The sequence below is a fragment of the Phocoena phocoena genome, chromosome 18 (genome assembly GCF_963924675.1).
Source record: "Phocoena phocoena chromosome 18, mPhoPho1.1, whole genome shotgun sequence".
Lineage (NCBI taxonomy): Eukaryota > Metazoa > Chordata > Mammalia > Artiodactyla > Phocoenidae > Phocoena > Phocoena phocoena.
The window spans coordinates 80,189,761-80,213,026 of NC_089236.1; the positions used below are offsets into that span (position 1 = coordinate 80,189,761).

At 61.5% G+C, this 23,266-nt stretch overlaps 1 protein-coding gene across 1 annotated transcript in view; it reads right to left on the reverse strand.

Moving 5' to 3' along the window:
* Nucleotides 1-286: 286 nt before the first annotated feature.
* Nucleotides 287-23,266, reverse strand: part of GAS6 (growth arrest specific 6) — a 31,680-nt gene continuing 8,700 nt past the window's right edge. The window contains exons 3-15 of the mRNA XM_065896043.1: nucleotides 19,409-19,433; nucleotides 17,948-18,010; nucleotides 13,583-13,705; nucleotides 12,681-12,803; nucleotides 10,299-10,421; nucleotides 9,632-9,753; nucleotides 8,892-9,010; nucleotides 8,452-8,641; nucleotides 6,894-7,058; nucleotides 5,726-5,894; nucleotides 2,350-2,522; nucleotides 1,281-1,509; nucleotides 287-438 (exon numbers count right to left, since the gene is read on the reverse strand). Coding sequence (XP_065752115.1) covers nucleotides 287-438; nucleotides 1,281-1,509; nucleotides 2,350-2,522; nucleotides 5,726-5,894; nucleotides 6,894-7,058; nucleotides 8,452-8,641; nucleotides 8,892-9,010; nucleotides 9,632-9,753; nucleotides 10,299-10,421; nucleotides 12,681-12,803; nucleotides 13,583-13,640 — 1,623 coding nt within the window. The 5' untranslated portion in view covers nucleotides 13,641-13,705; nucleotides 17,948-18,010; nucleotides 19,409-19,433. The remainder of the gene's footprint in view (nucleotides 439-1,280; nucleotides 1,510-2,349; nucleotides 2,523-5,725; nucleotides 5,895-6,893; nucleotides 7,059-8,451; nucleotides 8,642-8,891; nucleotides 9,011-9,631; nucleotides 9,754-10,298; nucleotides 10,422-12,680; nucleotides 12,804-13,582; nucleotides 13,706-17,947; nucleotides 18,011-19,408; nucleotides 19,434-23,266) is intronic.

Consider the following 23,266-nt stretch of genomic DNA (forward strand, 5'->3'; position numbering starts at 1 on the left):
AGCTAGGAAGGTTCCGTAAACGTTTTATTTTTCCATAGTTTTAGGTCAGAGAGAAGCATCTGGTAATAAAAATAACAGAATTCTCTTCCCGGGTCCGCTCGGGCGGTGCTGAGGTGAGTCCGCTATTTACACATATGTTACACACGGGCAGGGAGGCCGTGAGGGGAGCTGGCGGACGAGGGATCAGTGTCTCGGGCAGGGGTGCGGGGCCTCCCGCCGTCCTTCCTGGTCTGGGAAGAAAGCTAAGGCGCACGTGGCTGTGCGGGCGTCCGGTGGCAGCAGAAGCCTAGGCGGCCGGCTCAGCTGGGGGGCAGGAGTGGGCTGTGATGTCGCTGTGCTTGTAGATGGCCTCGTCCAGGTCCAGAACCTTCCGGTTGACCTCCAGCGTCATGCAGCCGCGATAGAAGGCTGTGACCGGGGCCGAGGTCGCTGGCACATCTGGGCCGCGGGAGAAGAACAAACACGTCTCAGGGGGCGAGATGCCTGGCGTCTGGGGCCCGGGCTCCCCGCTCTGCGTCTCCAGCCGCCTCGAGGGCACGGTTTCCCATCCCTGCGGAACCCCTCCATCTGGCTCGGGCACACAGGCTTGACGCCGCACCCCGGCCCCCAGGAGCGCACACAGATAGTCAGATCAATTAAATATTATCTTCTCGGCCCGAGTGAGTCACGCCCAGGGCTTCCAGGCTTTCTCTCATCCTCTTCAAAGCTCTGCTTATTAAAACTAAATGCACTCTGAGTCTGCCGGCCAAGACAGAGATGCCGCCGTCTGCGGCAAGTGGACACCCACCCTGAGGGGTGGGAGCGGACGGGGGCTTACGTGAGGCCCTGGCCTCGTCCTCCTGCCACCACTTCGCCCCGATTCCTGGCTCCACCTGACCAGACCTGAGCCCCGGATGCAGGAGGGGCCGGGGTCACTCTGCCTGCTGCCATGGCAACTGGACACCAGGCCTCAGGGGCGGGGCTGGCGGGGGCGCTGGGGCACCCGGCCCCCAGCGTGGCCCAGTGGGCTGAACCCTCCTCACTAGCCTTGGCCGGAGCCACTGTCTGATGCCCATGGTTGGGGGAGGGGCTCTTGGAGGGTGCGGGAGCTGGGGAGGGGAAGCTTCAGGCTGCCACTTGTCCCTGCAAGCGTGTTCTCAGCCTGAACGCCACACACAACGGCAGGCCGGAGCCGACACCCAGCGAGGCACCCGATGCAGCCACGGGCCGGCTGCTTCCCTCTTCCTTTTAGTGCAGAGCAGCCCAGTTCTGCTTGGGGCGAGCAAGTTGGGGCACCCTACCTGGCAGCCCCCCGACGAAGGTGAGCACGGAGCCCTGCAGGTGCCTCCCGAGGACGGCCAGCCTCTCCTGCAGCCCTGCTGGGCTCACTTCACTCTGGCCTTTGGTGCCGTCCACCTCCAGCGTGGCCTCGTCCTTGTTCACAGAAATGGTCACAACGTGCTCCTGGCCGTCACAGACCTTGATCTCCATCAGGACCAGGGTGACGCTCTCAACGGCCAGGACGACCAGCTGCGGGGAGAAGCACGCCTGAGCAGGGGCAGGGCAGGTGGGGTGGCGGCCAAGTGCCCGCGGGCCCTGTTGTCCAGGCAGAACACGCCTCTGACAACACAGGGCAGAGGCGCTGTGATGACCGATGGCCCTCCCCTCCCTCCCTCTCCCTGCCCGGGGAGGTGGTCTCAGCTGGGTGGGCCTCGGGGCCGTTTGTCCCAAGTACCGGGACGGGGGAAAGCCGCCCTGGGCAGGGCGCAGATCCGCGCCCATCAGCTTGCAGACCCGCTAAGAGGGGAGCTGGGTGGCCCTCGTGGGCGGGCTGACTTGGTGAACACACCCCTCTTAGGACAGAGGTGAGAAAATAAACCTATTTCTGCCACCTCTTAGCTGTTCTCTGAGAAAACAGTAAGTCCAGTCAGCACGGTGTTGGCGTGGTGTCGGGAGAGTCGGGAGAGGGGGGCTGCGTGGAGGTGACGGGCAGCGTGTCCGGGGCGTGTGCCCAGAGCTCCGCCTGCGTCCCCAGGGGGCCGCATGACAAGGGCCTGGGGCACGTTTGCACATCTTTTTCAAAAGGAAGATCTGATCTGTGAGCAAAATCCTTTGGCTTACATACGAGCAATTAACTCAAACTGCTGCCCCACTGAGCAGGTGGGAAAGCCTCCCCACCGCGCAACTGGCTTTCGGGAGCCCAACATTGTCCCCGAGCCACGCGTGGCTGCTCAGACCCTGGAGAGAGGCGGGGAGGGCGGGCTGGCACCTCGAGGGGCACGGTGTGGGCCGCGGCCCGGCTGGGCACTGGGCGCTGGGGCGGCACTTCGTCCTCAGGGGTCGGGGGTGGGGTGGGGCAGTGAGTGGTACCTGCTTTTTGAGCTTCTTGGTGGAGTGGTAGTCGACCAGGGCCACGGAGAGGGCCACGGCCTGGTCATCGCCCACCAGCGCAAGCAGCATCCCCGTGTCGGTGGCGGGGCGGATCCGAGCCACGGCCTCTACTTCCCAGGTGGTCTCGGTCCCGACATCCGGCGATGTCCGAGCTGCGATGAAGGCGGCACATCACAGGGCGATCCAGACCGGAGAGGCGGGGAGAGAGACGCGGCGAGCTCAGCTCCCCCGCGGCTCCGGGCAGGAGAGGACGCCGGGCGGCAGAGGAGGTGGGAAGCCGGTAACAGCCTCCCAGAACCCGCGGTTCGCGCCAGCAGCGGGGAAGTGACGGGGGCCGGGCTCTGGACTCAGGTCTGGGCCGCAGTCCAGAGGCCCCAGGCCGCCTGAGGATGGCCACGCCGCCCGCTCCCCCGAGCGCCCCTTTGCGTGACCACCGGGCCACCTAGTCCCGCCGGGACCTCAGACGCGCCACTCGGGCCGTGCTCAGCCCCCAGGCGCCCCCGACTCCCTCCCCGCAGGTCAGTTGAACGGGGCGGGCGTCTCAGCCTTCGACCCTCTGCACCTCACCTGCGGCCTCGTGCAGCCCCGCAAGCTGAAGGACTTTGAAAAGTTAAAGGCGCGAAGAAAATGGGAGCTTCCACAAGCCCCACTCAACGGCACATACGGTCTTACATCCTGAGCTGTACTTTTCTACCGTCACGATCGACGCCTCCGCGGGTGAGGTTTCGTTCGGGTGTGTTAGACGGGCCGCCGTAGGTACCGCGTGTGGATTATAAACCACACGGCGCGTGTCATGTATACGACGCACCTGAATGAGTATACGTGGTGCACGCCTCTTGCACAAACTGCTCCAAGGCACTTGTGGTGGCAGGGCTGCACTCTGGTTCTCGGAGGGCGAACGCCACCTCACGTTTCCTCCCCACGCGTGATCACCTGCTGCTGAAGAGGCCAGACAGCCTCCGCCCTCTTGGCTTTTAAGTGTTTCTACCTCCTGAGAATGTCAGGCAGGGGCTGCTTCGGCAGAAGGATGCTGAGGCCACGTCTGCGAACATTTGGGCTCGGACCTCGCCGTGGGCCGGTCTCTCCCCCCCGTGGACTGTGTGCCCCTCAAATCGCGTGTGCGTCCCCATCCCAGAGGGGCCTGTTATGGCCAGTTCCCATAATTGTTCATCGAATCGAACGCACAGACCCGGCCTTCTCCTCTGCGGCCGAGCTCCCCCTGCACCCCTGCGGCGGGGGAGTGTGTTCCCTGCTGAGTCCCCGGACAGACGAGGCCCGCGGCCTGGTTGCCAGAAGCGTGCTCAAGGCACCAACGCCTCGGCCGCCCTGGGGAAGTTTTCTCGGGTGCACAGTGGGGTCGACCCCGTGCCCCTCACCGAGGGCTTCTCAGGCTTTGAGACCCAGTGAGTCCAGACCCACTGGGACCTGCTGCTGAGGACAGGATCTGTCATTTCCTAATGCGTCCTTTCTGTGTTGTAACGTGAGAGCGTTGACGGTATAGTTCAAGACATAATAAAAATGCATAGAGTTCTGACTACCATTTGGCCTTTGTTGTCACAGAATTTGAAGGTCAAAACCATGCAGCAAGAGCGGCGAGCAGCCCACAGCAGGCACGGTGACGGGCACGGGGACGGCACCGCAGCCAGTGGAGACTGCGCCTGCGGTGTCTGTGTTACCACAGTGTTAGTGAGAAAGGAATTAAACATTTATGCTCTGTGATGTGATAGTAAACATCACAGGATGCTCTAGGTTTGCACGTACAAAAACAAAGACTGAAAGAGTGACGTGTTTTGTATGAGGTGGTGCGATTAGGGGTCAATGGTTCTTTTCTAAAGACCCTTCAGTGACGTGGTGGTGCTTTTGACAATTAAAGACAGAAAAGGGGACAGTGACACAAGGTCTTGAGAGGATGGCCCGACTTGCTAAGGAGGAGGGAGCAGGCCCCACGTCCTCCGAGCTGGACGGACCCTCCTTGAACTTGCAGGCCACCAGGGCAGTGAGGTCTGAAGGAGGCAGCAGGCCACCTGCCCTCCTGGGCTGACAAGCAGGGCCGGGGTGGGGGTGGGGGGTCACGTGTGCACCTTCAACCATGAAAGGCTCAGAGTCTAAGAACAGAGAGGGACTGGGGGTACCCCGGGGACTCTCTTAGGGTGAGAGTGTGGAGGGGGGAGCAGAGCCGGGAGTGGGGACCTTGGCAGCAATGCCAGGAGCCTGGCAGGAGGAGTGGGCTGTGGAGAAGGGGAGAGGGGCGACCCTGGAGCCTCCCTGGACCAGGTGTCCACCTGGGGCTGCCGGGCATCCCAGGCTCTAGACGCCTTCCCGACCCTCGGAAAGAGGCACACGGTTCTGTGCGAGGTGTCCCTGGGCCGGGACCCAGGGCTCTCCCAACATCCTCAACTTGGAAGTCACTAAGGCCCGTGAGCCCAGGTGTGGTGACACCTCAGGGCTCCAGCTGGTGCCCCCTGGGAAACAGAGGCTAACTTCAACCCTGTCAGAGGGGAAGTCAGGGAAATCCTGGGTCCAGACTCAAATGGAACCACTACCGTCCCCGCCCCCCGCACCGTCCGGGTTGACATCCCCAGAGCAGGGGTGGCAATGGTACCGCCGGGATTTGGAACGTTCACTCGTTTCACATAAAGCTGACATCTAAGTGCTCACTTCTCAGCACGGGAGGATAATTTGTCTTTACTGTAAAAGTTGTCACTGATGGATAATAAAAGGGAAGAGATAGTTGTGGTTTGTTCCAGGAATGAAGGGCCCTGCTTCACAGAAGCCGGAGGGACTCCGGGCCGACCCTGTGTCCCCTGCGGCAGCACGCTGGTCCCCGGCTGCCCACCCCGCCCGCTACGAGGCCTGCTCCTGTCTCCCCGGGTGTGAAGGAGAAGCTCCTTTGCTGCCTCCATAGCGGCTGTTAAAGCCTCGGCTCCTTGGGGCCTCTCTTCTCGTCCTTCTGAAGCTTGAGCTCAGGGACTCCTTGAGCTGTTGCCCCCTCCCCACGGCCACGGCGCTGTGACTGCAGTGCTGGGCGTTCCCGAGGGGCTCTGTCTACATCTACGTGGACGAGTCTGAGCTGTCTCGTCTCAGAACCTTCCGGGAAGCTCCCCTTAGAGCCCTGCATCCGCCTGCCCGTCTGGGCCACCAAGCACCGACACCCTCCTCCGTCCCTTTTTTTCCCAGCCCTGCGCCCTGGGAGTGGGCCTGTGCCCCGCCCGTAGCCCGGGGGCCGTGAGGCCGTCCCTCCTGCTGTCTTCCCCGGTAGGAAACTGTCTCCTGCTTCTCTGGTTTTTTGTGCATTTCGGCGTATTTTGGCTGCAAGGACAAGCACAGCCATCCCGATGCAGGAGCCAGGACTCACCATAATCCAGGCTGTAGGAGGCAAACCCTCTCCCAGGGAAGAAGGAGCCTCTCTCGGTCAAGGAGAAGCACTGCATGTTCACGTTCGCCTTGACCGTCTCCTGGACGGTGGTGTCCTCACCGTCCAGCCAGTGCCAACTCCTCAGGCAGCCGTCCAGACGGGGGTTCATCTGGAAAAACAGAGACCCCCGGTGGCTTCCTGGTGCCGCCCGCTCCCACGGCGCCCTCCCGGCGCAGGCACGTGGAAATCCACCACTAACGTGGATGAATCCTGCGGGGGGAGGTGTTTCCACTACAGGCTCCGCGCTCACGGAGGGATTCACTACCCGACTCCAGGTACACGGCATACGCAGCAGCACACGTGGCACATCCGCGCCCCACCCGTCCTCCTCTGCCTGCACCCGGTCCCCACTCGTCTAACAGACACAGGGCACTGACCACCGCCTGGAAGGACGAGGGCGAGGGGCCCCTTCCACAGCAGCTGTGCCTGCGCTCCTGCCAGGCGCCCAAAGCACCTGGGGTGTGTAGGGCGGGGCTGGGGACCCGCAGCTGTGCACTTGCCACGTGGCTCTGCGCACATCAGGTCGCCCCAGCCTTTGTCTGTAAAACGAGGGGGCGTGAGGCACACGGATGGGACTCTGGGGTGTGGGCCGGCCCTCTGGAGGGCTGCCGCCACCGCCCCCTACCCGGAACCTCAGCGTGTTGGACTCACGCCTCGTGTTCAGTGTGGAAATCAGACCCGGAACACCAGGGATTCTGGCCGTGGACATCAGCACACCGGGGGAGTGGGGTGATGAGACGGGACAGGACTTTGGGAAATGACCAACGCCAACCTCCCATCAGGTCTTGTTTCCCCTATGGGAATCCCAGCAGGGTTAACAACCCAAATGTTCTTGGGAACTGTCCAGAAAAGTTGAGTGTTCTTTTTGTTAAAGGATAATTTCATTGTGATTTATCTCCTCTGCAAAATAGACATTTTCATCATCAATTTAGACGAAAACGCAAATGAGTTTCGTAGCGAGATGGTGAGGTGCACGAGGTAGCTGCACTGCGGCTTGTTAAGGTCTAGGGACGCCTGCCTCCCTTCCGGTCCTCTGCCAGGGCCCTCAGGGTTAACCCTGTGCTCAGCCACCTGGGCTCCGACCTCAGGGGCTAAGGACAGTACTTACAGGCTGGACGAGGTCTTTCTCCTTGAAGGGAACGCCTCCCACGGTCAGGTTCAGATGGTATAGTCCTCTGTCCAGCTGGAACAGGTCACCGGCCACGGCGATCTTCATGACAGCATCCTTGTTCACTTTGATCACCAGGTTCCGTTCGAGCTCCTCAACAGAGATCTGAAGAGCACAAGTGCTGTGAGGGTGGATGTGCACCTTCTGAAGGGGCGCCGAGCCTTGGGTACCAATTCGAGACCCCCAGCCTCGGGGGGGCCATGCTCATCACCTGTACTGCTTCCCTGGCATCTATGGTGTGGCTCCGACCCTGCCGGTTTTGGTTTCCCTCCCAGCGCTACTCCCTCCCCCTGGCCGCCCCTCCTCCTGCAGGTGAGCCCACCTGGAACCCCTTCCCCATCTCTGGACCCTAAACTAAGCCTCAGTCAGGGAGCTGCCTTCTGGGGGCCTGAGGTCACTGCCCGCTTGGGTCAGCCCTGACACCTCTGGTCCCTAGCTTCTCCTACCCCTCACTGAGCACTTTGAATACTAGAGGACATATGTTACTTCGGGATCTCCAGCAATAGTGCCTGGCACAATTGAATGCTGACTGAACATACGAATTCTTTCTAAAACTTGCCACCCTTCCCTGCTTTCCTGGTAGGAAAATTAAAAAATCTGTCACTCTATACATGATGCATCTTCCTAATGACCCAGAAGCCCCTCAATCTCCTTTCTGGCTCAGGTGGAGAAACATTTAGGTACTGGGTCTGAATTCGGTCAGGAGACAGCAGTGTGCACATGTGGGGAGCCTCAGGGGCAGGGAGAGTGGGCAGAGGTCGTTGTGGAACTGGCCCTGCACCTCGAGGACCAGTTTGTGCCTTGGGTGGGCTGGCAGCCACGTGCGTCCACTGGTCTTGCCTCCTCTAGCCTCTTCCCCTCAGGCAGTGTCCCAGCCCCGCTCGGGACCCTCCTGCCCTCAACCGCAGGGCAGCGGGTTCCCACGTGTGGAGCTCCCTCAACCCCGAGACGGCTTCCCTCTAGGTCGACTGTTTTATCTGTAACTTTGCAGAAGGCATCCCTCCTGCTGCTTTGGAGATGCTCGTGCTTTAAGAGTCCAGGAAAGGAGGAGCTAGACGCCACCGACAGGACGGAAATATTAGCAAACGTCTACATTGTTTTTATTCGCAGAGACCAGGGCAAATTTTTCCATTTAATCTTCACTTCTAGAGGAAAAAAGAATGCTTTTCCCATCTCTCTTTCAAGCACTTACTTCTAAAAGCCCAGTTCCAACTAAGGGGCCTCCAAGTTTGGGGAGGGGGCCTGCGTGTCACAGGCTGCTTTGCTCCAGGCATCACGATGGAGGACAGAGCGGCAGCTCCAGAGCGACCGGCTGCAGTTCAGGCTCTGGGCGGTCAGGGCACCTCCATCAGGAGGCTGGAGGTCAGCACGAACGGAGCAGGCCAGGGGGCCAGAGCCTGGGACGGCGTCACGAGTCACGTCTGACCCTGCCCCACACCGAGAGCTGGGCCCAGGAGCCCCGGGCCGGCCCAGGCAGCGCAGAGGGGGCCACGCTCACCGTCTGCCACGAGCCGTGGTTGATGATGGGTCCGCTGCTGGTGACACGGCCCACGCCCTGGTAGCGGAGCTGCAGCTCCAGTCGGCCGGCCCGCAGGCCCAGGACGATCCAGGTGCTGTCCCGATGGCCTCCGGCGAAGAACAGGACGCCCTCAGGATCGAAGGTCCTGAAGTCGAACTCAGCCACCAGTCTGAGCGCGGGCAGAAACGAGTGGGTTACACGCGGGTCGTGGCGCGTGACCCCTCCCGGTGGGGCTCGCCTGGCCTCGGGAAGAGCCCAGGTGAGCGGGCCGAATGCCGCCCCGCACCCCAACGCCAGCAGCGAGTCCCCAGGGAGGCGTGCGCGGCTGTGCTGGACTGTGGGCTCCCCGGCCGGGACGCGAGCACAGGGCTGACTTTGACCCCCGCCGCCAGGCCCAGATGCTCGGGCCGTCCTCTCACCTCGTGGGCTGCAGCCGTTTGAACCGCAGTCTGATCACGGGCGTCCCGCTGAACATGCGGCCCAGGTACAGCGACTTCACACTCTTGGCCACGTTGAAGGGCACGCAGGGCAGGATGTCCTGTGGGGAGCGGGAAGCTGGTCTCAGGTGGGGGCCCTCGGCCAGGCTCCCACTGGAACCCCCAGGGACCCTGCTGCCCCCAGCCCAGCCCACCATGGGGGCTCCCAGGGGAGGCTGGTCTCCGATGTTTTCAGAGGCCCCCCGCTCCCTGCTGGCTCTCCAGCACCCTCCTTCCCTGTGCGTTTCCCTTCTGCTTTCATATTTTAATTATGGAATATTTCAAACGTACGGAGAATAATAAAAACAACTATAAAATGTTGTAAAACAAGCAAAAAATGGAGACCTTGTTTCTAGAATGTTCCCTGCTCTACAATGCGGCTTCTCCACTACCTGGAGGACCGCACGGTGGGAGCCCCGGGGGGGGTCACAGGGCAGCCAGGGCGGGCCTGCCCTCACGGTCAGGGAGCGCTTGCTGCCCATGCATCGCACAGCCCGGGCAGGGGCTGCGGTCACGCGTGTATGAGTGAGTCACCCTGGGGAGGAGCTGAGGTGGCCACAACCAAACATCGGACGGCACGGCCACGCCTCCCACCCCGCCTCTCCCCACGGGGCCCGAGGACGCGCTCCCAGCCAACCCCACGCGGGGCCACAGTGCAGCCGGGAGGCCGGGCCGGGCGCTACCTCGCAGGTGTTCATGTCCGGGGACAGCTTGAGGCCCCCGCGCCCGTCGCAGTGGCAGGTGTAGCTCCCAGGGGAGTTGACGCAGGCCTGCTCGCAGCGCCCCTCCGCACACTCGTCCACATCTGCCAGCCACAAGGAAGCGCCTGAGCCCGCTGACGCCACCACGCACCCTGCTGCCCCATCACACCGCCACGGACGTGAGTCCCCAGCCCGAGACCTGGGAGCTCCAGGCCCGTGGCTCCCGCCCAGCTGGCCGGCTCCTCCCTGGGGACGCGGGACGGAGGCCGTCAGCATGGGGCACGGGGACAGCCTGGTGGGCGGGCAGGGCCAGGACTACCCCATCCCCTCCCTGGTGGAGGGGGCAGCCGCTGGCCCCAGGCAGGAAGGCGGTGGGAGGGGCATGGCTCTCGGCGCCCCCGGACTCGGCTGGGCTAGGCTGCACTGAGGGCAGGAGAGGAGCCCGTTGCCCAGAAGCACAGGGGCCCCGCCTGGTCGGTCTCCCTGTGCCTCTGGGGAAGAGGCCCAGGTGCACAAGAGGCACGTGCCAGGTCGCATGTGTGCAGGCACGCAGAACCCACACGAGTGCTCAAGCACGCTGTGCTCCCGGGAGAGCGGTGCCCTGCGCACGCGTGTGTGTGCGTGTCCCGTGTGGTGTCGGGGCGGGCACCTCGGCAGGACTTCTCCTGGGAGCTGAACGCGTAGCCCTCGTCGCAGAGGCAGGAGTAGGAGCCCGGCAGGTTCTGGCACTGAGCCTCCCCACAGGCGCCTGCGTCCGCACATTCATCCAAGTCTGCAGGAAAAGCCAGCTGTGTTTCAGGTCCACCAGGCCTGCTGGCAGCCGGTCCGAAATGAGATGCCGCCAGCCGGGCTGGGAGCCGCCGCTGAGAGGCGTCCAGCTCTGCAGTGAGCACAGCCTGGCCTGGCGGTGTCACCACTGCACCCTGGGCAACGCAGCCCTCCTCCCCTCCCTCCCCCATTCCCCTCCCCTCCCTCCCCCATTCCCCTCCCCTCCCTCCCCTCCTCCCCTCCCCCTCCCTTCTCTCCCCTCCTCTCCCCCTCCCCTCCCTGCTCCTCTCCTGCTCCTCCCTTCCCTCCATCCACTGGGCTTTCCAGCCCCAGCCCAGGAGCAGGGGTTGGGGGGGCACTGCTGATCAGGGGCCTCGCTGAGAAGGCTGATTCCGGACGCTGTACAGGGCACCACCTGGCAGGGCTGCACGCAACTGGTGCTTAATTCCAATGACTGCAGTCCAGGAAGGTAAAAAAGTGACTCCTGGGGCCCTTTGACTGGAAGTCCCAGCCTGCGCCCTGGAGCCCTGCGCTGACCACGGAGCTGACCACTGCCTGCCAGGCCTCACTCAGGCTCCCTGGTTCCAACCCCCTCCCCTCGCACCGGGGGCTGCCCGTGGGAAGCCAACGCCACAGTCGCTGTAACTGACAATCGAGGGTCAGTCCTGAGGTTCCATCCCCTCCGCCCCTCTGGCAAACAAGTACAGAAAGCCTGCAGTTAAGAACTGGTTCCTAAAGTGACAGAGGGACTTTCTAGAAAGCGCAACCGTTACTTCAAATAACATCGATTCCTCAGACGGCACACAGGACCGCATGCCTCAAAGACTCACGACCTCATTACAAGGCCAGTTGAGCAAACGCAGGCTTTCAGATGTGGAAACTAAGATTTCTCCCCGCGATCAATCGTGGGAAGGAGACAACACAAAGGGCACCTACTCCCCGCAGGGAGCCTGTAAACCTACACGGTTCCACATCGTCAGGACCCATCTGCACAAGGACCAGACTGCAGCCATGACGCGGGCTGCTCCGTCCTGAGCAGAACTGAATCTCTGGCTTCACAATTCCAAGAACTGGCCTCACGAGAATGGGATTAACACTTTTGCTCATAATAATCTATATGTTTGTGGGCATCAAAATAATTGTAGCCGGCTCTGCCCCTATGTGTAAGCGGACAACGAAAACCGTCAGCAAAGAGATGCTACAGACCCACGTCAACGTCTTCCACTCTGAGAATACGGCGCCTATGTCAGCAGGAAGAAGTTACAGAAGACGGACCTTCACCCCTAACCCCACAGAAATGGAATGATGTCTGACAGGGGGGATTTGTAAGCAGCTCTCTACCGGAAACTGCCCTCAGGAAGCCCCCTTCCTTGTCACTTTAACAGAGCCATATTGCAACTGGCTTTCGACCAGGCACCCCCATGCTCTACTCATCTCCAGCCCAGGCACACCTCTCAGATCTCTTGATCACACAATACCTCGCCTAACCTGTCTCCTTTCTGTAGATCAAAGGAGTAGAAATGAAGAATAGTGAACAGATGACCAGATCTCCCCCCAGCTTCCCCTCCAGTAATCCCCCGAACGAACTGCGTGACCAGGACCGCATCTAGAGGGAGGCCGTGAGGAGTCGGCACGCCCGCACACAGTGGGGGACGGCAAGGACTCTGACCCCCCATCTCAGGGATGAACTCAGATTCCTTCTCTGTTTCCCTTTAGAAGCTTTCAGGGCCGGGCAGAATCTTCGGAGGTGGTTTCTGGGGGCCTCTGAGGGCGCCATCTCCCCAGATCGCTGGCCTTCTGATTAAAGCCACCTTTCCTTTCTGCCAGCTGTGAGCGCTGGTTTTGTAAGCAGTGAGCAGTGGGACCCTAGGCCCACCCCCCCCACCCCCGCCCCAGATGTCCCGGACCCCGACTGGCACAGAAGCCTCTGCAGGCTCTGTGGCCTGGAAGGAGGCCTGGCAGCCGCCTCCCGTCCTGGGGCAGTAGGCACGGCCTCCCCAGCTGGGCCGGCCCCGTCCACAGGTCCTGGTGCATCAGCCCATGTGGAGGTGCCGGGGCAGCTCCCCGTGGCCGCAGACATGCCCGGGCATGTGCTGTGTCTGCAGGATGCCCACAGCCTCCAGAGCCTGAGGGACCAGCCACGGCCTGCAGCCTCTCACAGAGGAGCAAAGCGACTGTGGCTTCAGCCAACCGGCAACTTGGCAGTCGCGGAAGAAAATGGGGGAGGAGGAGAGAGGACGGCAACCAGGACCCAGGGCCTCACCGTGGCAGGTCCGGCCGTCCAGGGACAGTGTGTAGCCGCTGTGGCAGCCACACTGGAAGCTGCCCGGCTTGTTGTAGCAAATCTGGCTGCAGCTCCCGCTCTCCTGGCTGCACTCATTGACATCTGGGAACAGGACACAGGGACGGAGAGAGCCAGAGATGACCCACAACCCGCCTGGAGCACGTCGCAGCGTCTGCATCTCCCACCCCATGGGACCCACCCTCAGATCCTGGGTGGGAGGGCCCAGGGGCCCAGGGCTCCCACTGCAGCCAGGGGGCCCCCTGAGGGTTCTAACCACGTCCTGGGGGTTTCCTGCAGCTTCGCGGCTGACCCTGCACACTGTAGACTCAGAGAGTCTCTTGACTCCTTTCTGATCAGCGTGGGGGGGCCGCGCCGGGCGGGGCAGCTACAGGGCACTCCTGCTGCCCACCGCAGGCCCAGACCTGCTCTCAGGAGGGGTCATCGCCCTCCCCGGCCCCCCCCCCCCCCCCCCCCCCCCCCGCCAAGGAGGTGGCCTGGCTAGAGCACAGTTCAGGGCTCAGCACGGTGGCTTTTCAAGCTGGGTGGCGCCCCGCCCGGGGGGCAGAGGCAAGACCTCCCGTGCTGTGCAAACATTCGCGCTCTTGGGAGGACCCCGCCCGCCCATCTTCTCCCGGGAGCTGGGAGGGGGCCGGCCAGCGAGGGGCCTGGACCCCCGGCCTGCTGCCCTCCCGCTTCTCCTCTCTCTGCTCTCAGCCAGACGGGCCAGTGCAGCTGTGTCCCCAGCGGGGCAGGCAGGCGGCCCGGTGGGGAGAGGCGGAAGAGAGAAGGACTCAGGGCCCCACCAGCCCAGGGCCCTCGGGTGGCCCTGCAGGGAGGGCCTGACGCCTATGCCCAGGCCCGCCCCCAGGCCGTGGCCTTACCTCTGTTGCAGAGCCGTCCCGCCCAGCCGTCTCTGCACTGGCAGTAGAAGGTGCCCATGAGGTCCTGGCAGACCTGGGTCCCCCCCTTATCGCAGGGGTCTGGGTAGCACTGATCCGGCAGCTCTGAGTTGGAAGGAAGGAGAGGGCGGCCCTGAGCTGCCCCTGGTCAGCTGGGAGGAAACCGAGGCAGGTCTGGGGCACTAACGTCCCCTCCACTGGCCCCGGCGGGCCGCACAGGACACCCACCTCTGGGCGGAAGGGGGTCACAGACCAGGCTGGCCGGGCCCTGCCGATCCCAGGAAACCCAGGTCAGCTCGGGGGGAGTGGCCGCCCACCCCCTGGGCCCGAGGTCAGGGCCGTGGCCCCAGGGCAGCGGAGGAGGGGAGTGGGCCTGGCTGGGCCCCGGGAGCTTGGACCTCTCGGGGAGCAGGTCCACAGGGCCCTGGCCGGTCCACGGGCCAGCCCGGCAGACACAGAACATTCCCCTCCCCTGGCGGCCGTGTCCACCCTGCCAGGCCAGGACCCCTGGCCTGTGGGGTCCAGTTCGCACAGGGGGCACCCACAGCCTCCCCGCCCGCCCCTCGAGTGGGCCTGCTGCCTCTGCCTCCGCTTGGACACGGTCCAGGCCGTCCGGGCCCCGGGCTCCGCTGCTCCCCTTTCTCTCCGACAGACGCCGGCCCCACGGCCTGTCGGCTTCAGCGGTGCCGGTGACCAACGGCCACCCTGCTTCTCTGGTCGTCCTGCTTTCAGTGGAGGGGAACGGGGCACATTTCCCGGGGCCCTGGAGACGGCAGGGCAGCCACCCGGCCAGGCTCAGCCCCGCGATGCCGCCTTTCTGTGTGCCAGCGGCCACTACCTTCTCATACCCGGGCGTCCACCTGCAGCACCTGAGCCAGGCACTGTCGTGCGTCTTTATTCACCGAGCGACGGGCCCGTCTGAGCGCTGGGAAGCCCACGACAGGTGGCCGCGGCGCTCCCACCCTCCCTCTGCCCCCGCCCCGTGTGGAGCTGAGGTCACCACTCACTCCACAGCCTGGTCACTAGGAACAGGCCAAGCCAGCACGTGACCGTTGAGAGCGCCAGGCGGGCACTCACCCCCGCCTCTTCACTTCTTTCTCAGGACGCTAACGTCTCCAGCCAGACGCGGGTCTGGGGACAGTGTTTCCACCGTGGCCTTGCTCCTGGTCCCAGGAGGGCAGTGGGCCCCTGTGTCCCCCGGCTCAGCAGGCCTCGTGCCAGCCCCTGTCCTTGGCATGGACCCAACACCGTGCTTTGTCCCACTGTGTCCCTGTGGGTCTGGGGGCCCGGTCACCGGGGACCCCCTCAGGGAGGGCCCAGCATAACTGTTTGTGTACGCAACCCTGGAACCCACGTCTCTCACTGGGCTCTTCTTGTGACCTTTCCACGGGACCCCTCAAAGCTTGCTTGCCCTGCACAATTACAGCCAACAAAACACTTGCAAGTGTGCCCCGGACACACACCTCCGGGTATTTCGGAGACTCATGCACAGCTGTCCTTGGTGGACTCGGTGAGTGCCTTCCGCCCCTGAGCAAGTAGGAACTGGGTCTGGCGCTCGGAGAGTGAGGAAGGGGGGTCCAGCGGTCAGCCCTGTGGCCCCCATGCCGCTGTAACGGGGGCTCCCCCGGGGGACAGGAGGGCCGGGGCGGCGGGGGTCAAGCCCAGTGCCAGGGCTGAGATGACGGACGGGTCTGCTTCCCGACAGTGTCTCCGCAGGACGGGGCTCTGAGGGGGCAGGGAGACTGGGGCGGTCGGGGGAACGTGTGCTGGGGCCCAGACAGCACCCGAGCCGAGGGCCCGGCTGTTCCCCCAACAGCACTTGGCACATCAGAGGCCCTGCAGGAGGGACGGGGAAGATGGGGTGCGTCTCCACTCGACATATTTGGTGAAAGACTTAGTTATTTCAGAAGGACACACCTGGCCTCGTTACCTTTGTCTGGAATTTGCCTAGAATGCCTACCCGCCGCCGCCCCACCTTTAAAAATCAACCTCCCCCGGGGTGGGACAGCTCCAGGAGATCCCCACAGGGAACCCAGCTGGAGAGCGGCTTTCATCTGTTTCCCTGTTGGGAAGCTTATCTGTAGGGCAGAGGAAGGAGAGTGTTTGCAGGTGCCCCTGAGCTTCTAGGAATTCGGTGGACGCAGGCAGCCTGCAGAGGGGCTCGGGGCTGAGTCAGACCTGAGCCCCGACCCGGGTCCCCGACAGGCGAGAGGCGAGGGCCATGATGGCTGAGAGAGGATGGAGGGAGAAGCGGCTGCTATGTGGACAGGGGTGTGGGGCACCTGCTGAGGCCAGCAGAGGCCTGTCTCAGTGGCTTTTGCTCCCACTTCCAGAAATGTGTGGGTGTGATGAGTTATAAGCTGGGAAATACATGCAAATGCGGGCCGTCGTCCTCACGGAGGAGAAAAGGCACCGAGACCCTTCCTCGCGGAGACAGTCGGCCAGGACTCCGCAGACGGCATCGCCCAAATCTTCTGGGTCCCAAAGGCAAAGCCTCAGAAACCGATCCCGGACCCCCGGGGGAGGCACATCTAGAATAAGTGACCACACGGAGCCCCCCCTCCTCACTGCATCAGAGATGTCCGAGGCAGGTTATAAGCCTAAACATGAAATATCAGACAACTTTTTATAGTCTCAGGAAAAGGACAGCCTGAAACCCAGGCAGTAAAACAAACGAATCAGTTTGAACACATAATTTAAAACGAAGGAACTGGTGCGGCAAGTTGACCACACCAAAAGTCTGCTACAAGTGAAGCGTCACGACCGGAAGCTGAACTGCTGTGATGCTCCCATGTCTGCCTAAGGCCGGTGAGGTCCCACTCGGCCTGGGGGGCCGAGGGGCGGGGCTTGCTCACATCAACCGGATGTGTGGGCGCGGCTCTGGTTCCCCGAGTGCACACTGGCCTCTGCCCCTCACTCGCTCTTGGGAGGCTGCTGAAGCGTCCGTGGGGAGCCCGGGCCTCACAGCAGGGCCCCTGCCCTCGTTCAGTCTCTCACTTCCTTTGTGCGCCTGGGCCGGCTTGGGGTCTGTGACCCGGGGCGAGACAGGCAAGGCCAGCGGCTGGTACGTGGGAGGCTGGGTGACCGGTCCCAGCAGCAGCCGAGCCCTGCCCACCAGGCCCTGGTGCCAGTCCCGGTCTTCCACCCGCCCTGGGCGGCCCTGCAGTACAGGCCCACGTGCAGTGCAGGGCTCCCTGTGCAGGGCTGGCCGTGCGCTCAGAGCCCGTTTCCTCACCGGTGGAGCCGGTGCGATAAAGCAGCTAACAGCTGGGCCTGGCGGGGACGAAGCGGCCACGTCACAGAGCTCTCCGGCCACAGCCAGGCCTGGAGTCAGGCTCAGCTGAGACGGGCCTGTGGGTCTACGTGTGGATTAAAGTTCGTGCAAAACGTCAGTGTTACATATGATCATTTAAAATAAGAATAAAGACGCATGATGAGCTGAAGAAAAAGTTTGCTACCTTTAGTACAAATGGCTAATTTGCAAAATATATCAACAGCTCCTACAAACTGAGGCAAGTAGGCAAAGACTCCGAACAAACTACCCACAGAAAAAGAAACCCAAGGTTCCTCAACATACGAAGCTCAGCCTTACTCATGAGTAAGAAAAAAAGAAACCGAATTGACTGGGGGTCTTTTTTCACTTTTTCTACTGAAAGATATAAAAAAGAAAGAAGCAATACACTGGGCTGGTGCAGGTACTGGGAGAGGCGCTCCCGCCCTCCACCGGGGTGGGGTGACGGGGCCGGGTCTGCAGCAGAACTGAAAAGGAACACAGCTTTCCCTCTGCAAGTCCACTCTAGGCTGCAGATATATTCAGACAAGGACGTCACTCTGGCTTTGCTGGTTACAGTATAAAAACTGCAAACGGCCCAGGTGTCCGCCAGCGCACGCTGGTTAACAAGCACGCTGCCCACCAAGCGCGAGTGTGGGCGCAGCCCCACGTGCTGGCCGTGCTCGCGCTGACACAGGAAGCGTCTGCGAAACGTGGAGGGGAAAGGGCGGTGGGGTCATGGCTTCAGGGGGCTGCCACCTGTGTGGAAATAAGAGACTCCGAGTACATCCCTACGGGCCTGAGAATATTCTTAGAACCGGTGGCCGTGGCGAAAGGGCCCCTGACTGACCAGGAGGAAGGGCCGGATGCACCTTCTCTCCACCTGTGAAAGGTTTACACTTCATACCGTGCGAATTTCCTGCCTGTTCGAAAAGACAACACGTACTCGCTTAGAAAAGGAAGTTCAGGGCAAAGGAGAGGACCTCAGGCAGGTGCCGTGGCTCCAAAGACAATGGAAATATAGCAAAGCCCCAAGACCCCAAACGCAGGGGCTTCGAGGAAGGAGACAGACTTACTTTGCACGCAGGTGATGAAATCTGTGTTCTTTTTGTATGGAGATCCATGTTTACTGATGCATTCTGCAAAACAGAGAGGGCAGGGCGTCACCTTCCGGCACGGGGCCAGCAGACGTGACACTCTGGAGGGAGACTAGTCACGCTGACACGGAACATGGAACACCGTCAGACGAGAAGACGTCTCCACCCATGGGCAGAGCTCTGTCTCCAAGGAGACTTGGGCCCCCGCAGCCTCCTGGGGGGGTTCTTTCTGTCGTACAGAAGGCTTTCCGGTGGCACTCAGGAAGCTTCTGACCGTGGTCAGAGAGCTGGCCTCCATTTCAACCTGACCCCCGCTTGGAAACAGTACCCTCGGTTTGATGGTCAATCTCTTTGGCGAACTAGCCCCCTCCTCCTCTGTGCTGTCTGACCGCATGCGCCACACGGAGGCCAGGGGTGGGAGGGACCATAGGCATCCTGATGATCTGAACTTGAGCTTGGGCATAACGGGTGTTGGTTGAGCCACTTCACTGGCCCTTCGGTGGGTCGCTGCTGCCCATCCACACCTCAGAGGATGTGGGCACAGGCAGTGGATAGCACTGGAGGTGGCCCGGGGCCCACTGTCGCCTTTGCCTCAGGACACAAAGCCATGCACCCGGGAGCAAGGCCGGCAGGGAGCCCGGATGGGGCTTCTCAAGGCCAATCGCAGGTCCACTACGCTTGTTGCCAGATACACACCCACAGAAGGTACCTCTACGAGGCTATAAGGCCGATGGAAAATTTACCAAAATGCGCTTCACACAATTAAAGAGGAAAGCCCTGGAATACTTCTCTCTCATTATAAGTAGAGACATGAAAGATCCCTTAAAACAGTGTCGATTAAGGAACGGTTCGCAGGGGAACTTTCACGTCTTCCTGAAAACACGGGACCGCCTTCGCCTTTTTCCTCTCGTTCTCCCCCAGTGTTCAGTGCGGCTTTCCAGGCCCCCCCCCACCCCCGCCTCCACACACAGACATGACTGGCGCTCGGAGAGTGCCATGACTGCTCGACGGCCAAGGCTGTTAGCCTGCCTGTTCCTGTTGTCCAAGTTAAACAAAAGCATGTTTTAATGTTCTCAGCTTTAATTAATAACATGGTATCAACAACCAGAGTCTGCATAAGCCAAAGCTCTTTGGGGTCTTCAGTGATTTCACAAGGGCAGAGTCCTGAGACCAAACAGCCCGAGAACCACGAAAGCAATCACGTTTCCAGTTAACGAGCTAAGCCTGGAATCAGAGTGGGGCAGAGGTCTGCAGACAATGGCATTGGCTGGAGGCGACACTAATGCGGTCACTATGGTATAAAAGACACAAACTAGGGCTTTGCCCCGTGAGCCCTGGAGAGCTCCCAACTCACTGTGCGATTAAGCATGGTCCTTCCGGGAACAACTCGGTGATGAGGTGTGAGGCCCCAAACAAAAGGAGGAAATGAGTCCAACTTACCTAAGTACCTTGGATAAAAGTACTCCTGCGGAAAAAGAAGAAGAAAAGGGAGTGGTTAACCGGCAGGGTGCCCGGCGTCTGGGCACCACCCCCTGGCGGCTGGTCCACCAAACCTCACCCCTCTCCCCCGACAGGAATGGCCAGGCCCGGGAGGCAGGTGCTTGAGCCAGGCCCGGGAGGCAGGTGCTTGAGGGAGGACGGCTGCCCAGAAAGCCATTTTCTGCCCTTGAGAGGGCTGGGGGAGGGGACGGAGGGAGGGGGCGTCCCTGGGGCCACGCAGCTTCTGCAGAGTGATGTCTGCACACTGAGACCAGACCTGCGGTAACCAGCAATGCTGTGCGGGAGAAGCGTCTTTCAGGAAGACGGGAAACATGCCAAGAAAAAACCAAGCCTTGGACCCCGGTGGCCGAAGGGCCCCTCGGGAGATGGGAGGCCTCTGTAGGACTCCCAGCAGCTACTGTACTTGTAAAACAAACAGCTGGATGAGGGATGGAGGGTGTAGACGGGGAGTGCTTTTATCCATGACTGCAAATTAAGAGATGGGCGCTGGGCAGTGAATGTCAGGTGAGAGAACACCTGCCTGTGCCCATCCCGGCAGCAGCTCTGGGACCCCACACGCTCTGATGTCCCGCTCAGGGCTGATCGCTCAGGGCCGATCGCGGAGCAGTTTGGCCCTGTAGCCTCTCCCTGACGGAACCAAGGGGCCGGACGCTGGGTGTCACCTGCTTGCTCACGACCACCCTCCCAGGAGGGTCTTGCTAATCAGCCCCATTATCACGGATGAGTAAACTGAGGCTCCAGGCCGGCTGTGGAGTCTGACTGAGTCCCGTCCCAGGGAGGGCGGGGGCGCCGGACCCCACGGGGCCCGTGCTTCACGCCTGCCGGTCCCCCCCCGCCTCACTTGTCCCCTCCGCTCGTGCTTGGCCGGGGCGTCCCGCAAAGACGCGTTCAGATGTGCTTTTATAAAGTAGCGTTCTGGTAAAGATGCTTCTTGTAAAACTCAACTTCTTTAAAAGAAAAGTAAGGATCAGAGCAAGCTTGGGACTCATGCAACACTTGCGAAGGTGACATTCATGCGAATGTGACAGAGGCAGGCAGGAGGCGACTGCCCTCCTCTGCGCTCCCAGGCCCCCGACAAGGCTGGCTGTGCTTCTTTCTCCTGCTTTCAGTCCCACACCGGCTGGTGCTGGGGACGGAGAGACAGACAGGTCTGGGGCCCTGTGACGAGAGCTCTCAGGGCCCCGGGGGTTGTGGCATCTTTCGGGGTCAGAGGGAGAACAGAGGCCACTGGGCTTTGCAGAGGGAGGGAATTTGGTTCTGAAATAAAAGATTCAGGGTGGACGCAGGAAGCGCCCGCTCACGCTTAGGAAGCCCAGGATTACACTAGGGTTGAACATGATGAAGAACTGCGGGGCAAGCACCCGATCACACACACGTTTACACGCTGCAGCTTTCCGGAAAGGCAGATTCCATTCTTCAAAATCGTGACTAGTGGATAGTAACGTGTGATATGCTTCAATACTGAGCCCTACTGTTGTGCAAAGCCAGGCTCCTCAGCCCTCCGTGCCGCCCTGCTTCCCGCAGGTCTGTACATGGGAACGTGTGGCCCGAAGCTCCTTCAAGGAGCTGCGCCCAAGGGCAGCTGGGTCCACCTGGGTCTACAGTGAGGCTGCATGTGCTCTGGAGCTACAGGAAAACTTCCCTGTGAGCCACCTCGTCTGCCTCTGCTACTTGCCATCTGCCCCCCGAACAGGAAAGGAGAGCAAATCTGCTTCACCCCTGAGCTCCTCAGAGGCCGGCCACGTCCCTGCGGGGACCAGGCGAGGCACGAGAACCCAGCCCCGATGCTGTCCCCCTGTTCACCCGATGGCCGCACTGCCTGGCCCTGCGCATAGATGGGCCGGGGGACACCCGCTCCCGGCTCTGCTGACCAGCGTGGACGTTACCTCGCAGACACACCAGTGTCGGTGGTACATGAATCTTTTTGTCGTGGAATGTCTGGGACTTTTACCTGGATTACACAACATGACCGGAGTCACACATCACGCTACCACAATGTGGTCACCTCTCAAACAGTAAACTGAGAATTGATTACTTCCTTTAATACATAACAGCGCTAAGTTGTTTCCAAAAATCTCTACTCTGACAAACTGGGCTGGGAGTTGGGTGTCAGGACAACTTGACATGAAACGTGTAAAGGTGTTGTCCCTGCGGAACAGTCGGGAGGGTTGACCAATCCTTTGGCCACAGTCTTGCTAGCAAATCTGTCTTCTGGCAGGAGACCGTCAAGGTCACGGCAGCCTGAACTGCCCTTGCCGAGGCTTCGGCTTCCTAAGAGCGAGACGCTCACAGCGGCCCCTGAAGACGCCCTCCTGCAGGTGGGTGCCCAGGCTCCATTGGTCCCGCCCCGGGACCCGGAAGGGCTCCTAGCCCCTGGGGCTGGCGTTCCACGGCTCCCGACGTGTTCTCCTAGCACGGTTCGTACAAAACCCATTTTTCCTTCCTTTCTCCCAAATTCAGCTAAGATTCTCCAAACCAGGTGCAAAAGACTCCACAAGACGGAAGGAAACACAGACGCCACTTCTCAGAACATGGACCTCTGGGATCCCCCAGGCCCTGCTCCACCCAGAGGACCCAGGGCAGACCCTGCAAGGGGGGCAGTCCCCAGAGACACCCCGCGAGGGCACTGGGTCCTCTCCTTCCTCAGACGCTGACGCGCACGCTGCAGGGAGGTCCTGGAACAAAGTCCTGGGTATGACCACCCAGTGGCAGGGGTGACGCCGGGATCAGCCCCGGCCCTGACCCTGAGGCCCTGCTGCAGCTCTGCACGTCTGTGTGTGTGGTTCCCTCGGCTGCATGTACGCCCTCCATCCCCATGGCTCTCCCCTCCCACCCAACCTGCACGCATGTGGCAGGGACAGCGGCCCGAGCGGGGCCAGTTCTCCGGGTCCTCTTCGCATCAGTTTTAGGACGATACGCGCTGCTCCGGACGCTCAGGGCCCTGGTACGGGCAGCAGCGGCTCTCGGGGGCATGGAGACCCTGGTCCCCTTACCACCGGCCCCTCCCTGCAACCCGCACCTGCCCACGGCACATCCCTCTGCACGTGCTTCCCACCTGCTCTGGGCACCCGCTGCACCCCAGCTGCTGGCGGAGCACGTGCACACGGGCCCTGGGCACCCCCGCACCCCGCCAGGGTCAGCAAGGCCGCAAGGCAGGGGGTGGCAGCCTCCGCTCACCACTCAGCTGCGGGCTGACAGGCTCAGGGGGCTGGGCGACTGCCGAGGCCCAGTGTACGCCAAGAACCAGGGCAGCAGAGGTGGGCCGGTCCCTCCAAGCACAGGTTGTATGAGTGCGGCTAAAAAGACCCACGTGAGAGGCGTGTTGTGCAAAAACTCTGTGACGTGGCCAAGTACAGTGTCTCCGGCCAGGCATGAACATACTCTTGGAAATGAACCTCGTAAAACAGGTTTGCTTCCAAACACCTCCCCCCACAGCAGAGATCCGCAGTTGCCATCCAGCATCCGCAGTCCTCCCTTCAGCCTCAGTAACAGAACTCTGGATTTAGTTAGAGCTGCAATGCACCCAGCCACGGGACTGCACTTCCCAGCCTCCCCTGCAACTAGGGGTGGGCATGTGACTAAATTCTGGCCAATGAGATACACACAGAGTGAAACTGAGTAAAGAGAGTGGAGTACTTTGGTTCTCTGGCCTCCTTGCTGGAATGCAGATGTGATGGCTGGTACTCCAGCAACTTGCCCAGTGTATGAGGAGGCCTGGCAGACAAAGGCCATGCACCGGTACAGTGGAGCGCAAATAGGTCATGCAGGCCCCTGGGCCCCCACGACTGAGCAGCCCCG